Source organism: Camelus bactrianus, chromosome 2, assembly GCF_048773025.1.
Source record: "Camelus bactrianus isolate YW-2024 breed Bactrian camel chromosome 2, ASM4877302v1, whole genome shotgun sequence".
In the NCBI taxonomy this organism is placed as follows: domain Eukaryota; kingdom Metazoa; phylum Chordata; class Mammalia; order Artiodactyla; family Camelidae; genus Camelus; species Camelus bactrianus.
The window spans coordinates 85,463,389-85,470,645 of NC_133540.1; the positions used below are offsets into that span (position 1 = coordinate 85,463,389).

A 7,257-nucleotide genomic window follows, 5' to 3' on the forward strand; every position below is an offset into this window, starting at 1 on the left:
GTCTCTTAACCTTGAGGATTGTTGAGCTGAGACTAATTTCCTCGAAAGGAGAAAAAAATTCCAGGTTCAAGTTGAGACTTTACTACTGGGATTGGGAAAGGTGGCACAGATTTTAGCAGCAGCAGAGGAAAGGCCAGCATAGAATTGGCTTGCTCAAGGTCTCTCAGTTAATCAGCAGGGGATAAGATTCAAACTCAAGTTTGCCTCACTTCAAAGCCCATTTTTTTCCCCACCACATTCTGCTTTATTATGTGAATACAACTTAATTTAGGCTTACAAACAAGCCCCAGTTCTAAAATACCTGTTTGAAGTGCGAGTGGGGTGGGGAGGTGCTGTGTATGTGCATGAATTGTTTAACATACCCCAAAAGACATTCAGTTGACCCGAGGCTGACAGAAGAAGAAGAGTTACTTATTGATGTGGAAAAGGTAAATGCCTGTCTTTGTCTTATCTCTTTCTTGAGCTCTTCCCTTTCTTGGCTGATAGACTTGGTCCCACGGCTATGATTAAGCTCTCTGGATGCTTTTTTCTTTGTTAAGTGCTGGTTGGAACTTAAATGAGCAAATCAATGGTCAAGAGCCCTATGAACTTTGCATTCATCCCTAGAGGGGGACAAAATAGCATTTGTATTTATGTGCAGCTTTACTGTTCACTCAAACTTTTTACCCTATTCTGTTCTATTTTGAAGCAGCATTTCCTCGAACAGGATAATTAGCCCTTTTCCCCCTACTTAATCCCATTTGGTCTTCTCCTTACTATGCAATGACTCATATGGTTACCTTTATGGAAAAGGGACAAGACCAGAACGACTGCCCCCTCCAGTCACTTGGTCTTTGTCCATCCTTGCCTCAGATGGAGAGAGTCTTGGGACATGACACATCAAGGTGGCACTGTGAGAGATCGACATTTGCACAGATGCCCTTTTGTCTTACAAATGATGCTCCATTCCAAAGGCTGTGAACACGTAGGTCAAACAGAGCTCATTAGCTCAACCTCTAAGGATGACATCAGGTTGCAAAGAGGAGGAAGGGAAGAGATGAGGAGATGGGCCAGAGAGGGGGAAAGAGGTGCTTAGGTAAGTTGCACAAACACAAAGACAACCCTGAAAGAAAAGTAGAGGAGCGTTTGCAGTTCCTCAGAGCTCTGAGTATCTTAGTAGTGCCCCTGGTATAACTGGGTCCTAATGATGCTAGACTGAACCTTAAGGGTCTGTCCATATGAGATTATGTCTTTGCTGAACAAACCAACATTACTGAAGAAAAAAAAAAAAACTGGGAATTTTCTTTAAGATTCGGCTCTTGCTTACATTTCTGGCCCCAACTTTTTCTCTCCTCACTCCATACATATTTTCCGTACAATGCTCAATAATTTCAGGAACCCAACTGGGCCACATTCTCTTACATGTCATTACCTTGTACTTGCTTTTCCTTTCACTAGCAAAGCAGGCATCCCTTCTCCCAACCCCCTTGGTCTTACTCCTACTCATCACCAATACTAGGTCACAGTCACTTGTTTGTATAACTAATTGTCCATATCCTACATTAGACTGCAAACTCCTTGAAGTCAGAGGCATCCTTATTTACATAGTATTCATATCTCCTACTACAAAACGTGGTATTAGAAGATAATCAATATATGGTAAATCAATAAATGAACAATCAAGTTCCTAAAATAGTAGATTTAAAAACAATAAGAACTGCATTGTAAATAGTAAACATTGACTTTGCTACAGAAGTTGATATAATGTACTATTTTGTCTTCAAGTCTTATGTTGGTTGGAGAAAGGAAAAAAAAGAAATATGGTTGTTCAGAAGACTACCAACTTCTTTGGAAAGCACTCAAACATGGCATTACTTCTCAACACACACTTGTGTGGACAAACTCACTGTTCTATCAGTCTCCCTGGGAAAGAAGAAGGATGTTGCATCAAGCTGAATTCATTATAAATTGTGTACTTGTCCAGAGGTAGGCAGACTTTTACTATTGTAAGCTTTCTTCCATAGTGTTCCTTTTCCAAGGAAGTCCAGACTAATCTCTGAGGACTCAAGAGGGATGGAGTAAGAAACTTTCAGTCATACAAAGATGGTTTTGTGTCCTAGTGTCCTGAATATGCTTCCCTTTATGAATATGCTTTGAGACCAGGATTAAACCTAATAAGTTTTGGATGCATGAGCTCCACCACTACTGAGATATATGAACTTGAAGATGTAGTTTCCTCATCTGTAAAATGAGGACAATATTACTTAGCCCATTGTCATGAGGATTAATACACACACACACACACACAGATTCCCTGACATCAAGTAAATCGAAATGATATTTAAGAAGTTAGCTGGAGTCACTACACAAATCTTTCATTAAAGGAAAATTTCTCCCCAAACCACAAGTATTCACATTCTGCTGAAACATCATTCGTCTTGGTCTAATTTTCAATAATTCTCCTGTCAGAAAATTTAATTTAAATCCTATATCACTGTTTAAACTAGCTATTTCCTCAAGCAGTTTTGAATTCCATAGATTTTTAAGACTCTCTGTACTCCAGATTTTCAATCTGAAAGGGCAACTTGAACTCAGATATAACCAGATTTTAATCTGGAGCTTTAAATTTTTAGCAAATCCTAACTCAAACTGGTGTTGTTTCTATTTTATTATATTGTTTCATTACATGCTGTAATCTAGCTTTACTTGGTATTTCAGAAACCAATCTTTCATCAAGAATCCACTAAGGCAAAATAAATTTTTAGGAAATAATTGTTGGTGGAATGGCTTTGCAGTTTGGAAGTCAAACATCTGACAAAAATGAGAAATACAAGCCATAGCTTTTGGATTAGATAGGAATCCATCAGTGTAAAAGTTAAGCCAGGAAGTTTGCATATATTAACTTGATGAGATAGGTCGAGATTTTTAAACTCAGCTTCTAGCTATAGAAACTGGAACGCAGAAACGTTAAAAGCCACAAAAAATTAGGTGGCTGAACTAGGGTTTAAACCCAGATGTTCCTTCCACTAAGTACACATTACTTACCTTTCTATTACATGCCACCTCATCCCGCCTCATCCAAGTAACCCCAGCGAACCACATCCTGGGACATAAACATGTTTTATTCTATCGCTTGAGTGTCTGTGGACAGTATCCTTATCGAGAATGTGCTGTTGCTCTTCATCCTCGTCTATTAAAGTCCTGCATCCTTCGATACCCTGCTCAAACGGCTATACCCTTGTTGGAACAAACATCATGGTACCATCTGTCTGTTTCTGTAATATAACCTGGCCCTTATATTGCTTTCTTCTTCTGATGGCCGAAACTTTTTAAAACCAAGTACTTAGTCTTATCCACTTCTAGATTCCCACATTACTCAGAAGTTACTTGATAAATATTTGTGGAACTGAACTGAAAGATATATCCTTTCAGTCTGTTAAACACACATTAGAAAAGACAAATCTTTTGAAAAGTTGTAACCTGCTCCTTGAGAGTGGTAATCGTTCCTGGAAACTTTCCAGAATGCTTAGGAAAGGACTTCTCATAAATTATATCTCCACTAAAAGTGGTTTGCTCAATTACCTTCTCTATCACTACAGCACGTATAATTTACCTAAAGAAATGATTGTGCCATAAAAGAATAATCACAAATGACCTTCCTCTAACAGCTGCCAGATGATACTGTGATAAAGTGAATAAATAAAATAAAAGGGAAAACAACTGACAATCATGGATCAAACTGAGAAGATTGACTATTTTAAAACTATTTTAAAATGTGTTTTAAAATAAAATCAGTAAAGTGGAATTACTTGAAAGAGCAAATAAAACTTCAACCATTGCTGAAAATTTGATAAGAAATTAATTGTTCGAGGAGTCCGATGACTCAGGTCTGCCCTCAAAGGGCGGGTGGAGGGTTGCGTGGTGTGGAATTTCCTCTAACAGTGATGTAAGGATGATGGTGCACATGTTCCCCACTCTTTCGATAATATAAAAAGCCACAGGAGCTCTCTGTCCAACACAGGTCCTCTGGGACAGCAGAGCTCACAAGCGTCTAGGACAAGAGCCAGTAAGAAGCCACAAAGGACACACTCTGTGTAAACATGACTTCCAAGCTGGCTGTTGCTCTCTTGGCAGCTTTCTTGATTTCTGCAGCTCTGTGTGAAGGTAAGCATATTGTTCTGATCTACAGAGTTTTCCTGTGTCTAAATGTGATCCTCAGATAGCAAGATTATCTTTAATGCTTTGATGACAAGCCTCCTTTTTATTCAGGACAAGGAAACCATCTTTGCAGTCATTCAATGTTGAATTGAAGTTTTAAATTTTTAAGTAGGATCTTCAATATTTAGAAAAGTATAGTTTGATTTATATAGACATTCTGCTCCTATCATTCATACTCTGTAGTATATATATATTTAACTAAGTTTATAATTTAGGGTGTATCTTATTGGAGGCCACAGTTACACCTATTATCTATTAATACTGAATAGGGTAACTCAGGTAATTCTACTCCATGTACTATTTTATTGACAAGCTTCAGTTGCTCTTTGACTTAAAGTCACCCTGACAGATTATAGATCTTGTTGGGATCCCTTATATTTCTGTTAACTCTTTCTGAAGGCAATTTCCCTGTTGATGGATCTTAGTTTGCCTACCATAAATAGCACTGTGGTAACACAGAGGATTATGCAATGTCAAGTAAAAGAAAAAGTACCACGAGGATGTCAACATTGCTCAAAGACTACTCCAAGTCTTTATGTAATCTAGTGTTGTTAGAAATGACTGTTTTTAAAACAAAGAGAAAGATTGGGCTCAGGACCTTAAAGAATATCCAGCCATCAATTTCAGGAGTAATTTTGCTAAATATGTGATGTTTACCAAACACACAGTCACCAAATAATTGCATTGGAATTAACAAGGGCGTGGCTAGCAGAGGCGTGCCTGTTCATGAGATCAATCCTTAATTACTTTTTTTTTCCACAGCTGCAGTTCTGTCAAGACTGAGTTCAGAACTTCGATGCCAGTGCATAAATACACACTCCACACCTTTCCACCCCAAATTTATCAAAGAACTAAGAGTGATTGAGAGTGGACCTCACTGTGAAAATACAGAAATCATGTAAGTAATCTCAAAAATGATTAGATATTTTACTTTAACAAACTGAAGATAAGGAAGATATGGAAGAATCTGACAAAGTTCTAGGTATTAGGAATACATAGTGAGCAAAACAGAAAAGAAAAATTATTTGTCTGCATGGCATTTAATATGGTATCTTCCATGACTCATCACTGAACATTGGTTTAGACTTAGATTTTATGCCTGTACTTAGGGACCCATGATTTGAATGGCACAAGAATGTTTGAAATCTACTAAATATTGATTTTAGTCATCTCTCATTTCAGTGTTAAGCTTGCCAATGGAAGAGAGGTCTGCCTGAATCCCAAGGAAAAGTGGGTGCAGAAGGTTGTGGAGATATTTTTGAAGAGGTAAGTTTGTTTGTTTGTTTTTAATTTAGATTCCTCATTTATCCTATGACATAGAGTCCAAAAGTCAGCCTATAAATTTTGTGCTGCTGCTGAAAATTTTATCTTTTAAGTATCTGCTTCTTTGATTAAAAAAAAAAAAAATAGCAGCAATAATGAGTCTGTTGTACTCATGCCTGGGAAGGCCACACACCTCAGTATGTCCGGGAAAGTATGGGTTTATGCCTGTGCTTGGCTCCCTCGATCACAGAAGGTTCTGGCTTAGATGACAACATATCTGGTCATTTATAGTTGAAAATGTAGAGTATTTCTAAAACATGGATATATAAGACTATTAATCTCTATATTAAATATATTTTTAAGAATCATACATCCCTCCTTATTAAAACATTGTTCATTTAAAATTTTTTTATTTTATTTATTTTCAGAGCTGAGAAGCAAAATCCATGAAAACACCCTAAAACCCATTCTCCATGGCTTCCAAGAATTCCTCAGTGAAGATGCCAATGAAACTGCAAACAAATCTACTTCAGTGCCTTATGTACTGTGTGGGTCTGGTGTAGGGTTGCCAGATAAAATATAGGATGCCCAGCTATATTTGAATATTAAGTAAAATTATGAATATTTTTTCAATGTCCCATGTACATTGTTCCATCTAGGACACACTTATATTTTAAAAATTATTCATTGTTTATGATAAGTTCAAATTTAGCTGGAAATCCTATTCTTGTTTTTGTTATTGTATCACATCTTGCAACCCTTGTCTGCTGGCCAGGATTCACGTGTCTCTCTTCAAATGCACCTCACTCTTCTTTATTCTTTATGGAGAATAAGTTTCAGCCACCATCCTACCTTACAGAGATGTAGGGGCATGTGGCTGGAAGCACTTTAACTTTAATGCAGAGTCAAGTAAATTATTTTCAAGTGTAACTTATTCACCTATTTATTATTTATGTATTTATTTAAGCATCAAATATAGTAATGTTTGTGCACAAATTTGGAGAAATGGGAAGGAAGCAACGTTAGTAAGATAGTATAATGATGGTAGTGAATTTATATTTATTTTAGGTATTAAGTGATGTTGAATTACAGACCTATTTTGTTCAAGGTTGTTATAATATGACCATAGTTGCCAGATTTAGCAAATTAAAAAACAAAGCAAACAAACAGGGCACCCAGCTAATTTTCCCTTCTGATAAGCAATGAATAATTTGCTAGTATAAGTACATCACTATTTATCTGAAATTTTAATTGAACTGGCAATCTTACATTTGATACTTCTGGTCTGGTCACTGCAAGCCTTATTTTGCAGTGCTGTGTTGAATCACCCGAAACCTGAGTTAGGACGATTTTCTCAAAATAGCAAAAATTCACCAAACAATAATTTCTTGCTAATTCTTATTTATTCTGAGCAATTAGATTCTCATAATTTTATTTAAATTATTGTATAGTTTAACATCAACTTTACTTTTTGACTTTAAGATGCTTTTATGTGTTCCTAAAGAGACTCTTTCTATTGTTTTTGATAGTATGAAAAGATGAATGTAACTATAGCATATTTAAAATAAAATTCATTGTCAAAGTCATCCGAGGTTGTCTTTGTCTTTCTTTGTAGTTTTAAGATTTGTTGTTTTCTTTTTTTATATTAAAAGTCATATTTTGATTTAAAAACATAAATGCATATATATACTACATTGCATAATAATGATAATCATATTTATATGCTGTGTGGAAAATTACAAGATTTTATTTGTGGAAAAGTATAACTCCTTTCCAAAGATGGGTTACAACCAGTAG

General features: G+C 36.2%; 1 protein-coding gene across 1 annotated transcript; it reads left to right on the plus strand.

The window, feature by feature from the left end:
• The first annotated feature begins 3,985 nt into the window (after nt 1–3,985).
• On the plus strand, nt 3,986–7,046 carry CXCL8 (C-X-C motif chemokine ligand 8). The gene is made up of 4 exons (XM_010969343.3): nt 3,986–4,143; nt 4,960–5,095; nt 5,380–5,463; nt 5,889–7,046. The coding sequence occupies exons 1-4, from the start codon at nt 4,080–4,082 to the stop codon at nt 5,908–5,910; spliced, it is 306 nt and encodes a 101-aa protein (XP_010967645.1). The 5' UTR covers nt 3,986–4,079; the 3' UTR covers nt 5,911–7,046.
• The last annotated feature ends 211 nt before the right edge of the window (nt 7,047–7,257 follow it).

What these genes read in the sequence shown, in the direction of transcription:
- CXCL8 (XM_010969343.3), top strand. Translation starts at nt 4,080, where the DNA reads ATGACTTCCAAGCTGGCTGTTGCTCTCTTGGCAGCTTTCTTGATTTCT. An exon ending in TTCTGCAGCTCTGTGTGAAG is followed by an intron (nt 4,144 to 4,959) that starts GTAAGCATATTG and finishes TTTTTTCCACAG; the next exon opens with CTGCAGTTCTGTCAAGACTG. An exon ending in TGTGAAAATACAGAAATCAT is followed by an intron (nt 5,096 to 5,379) that starts GTAAGTAATCTC and finishes CTCTCATTTCAG; the next exon opens with TGTTAAGCTTGCCAATGGAA.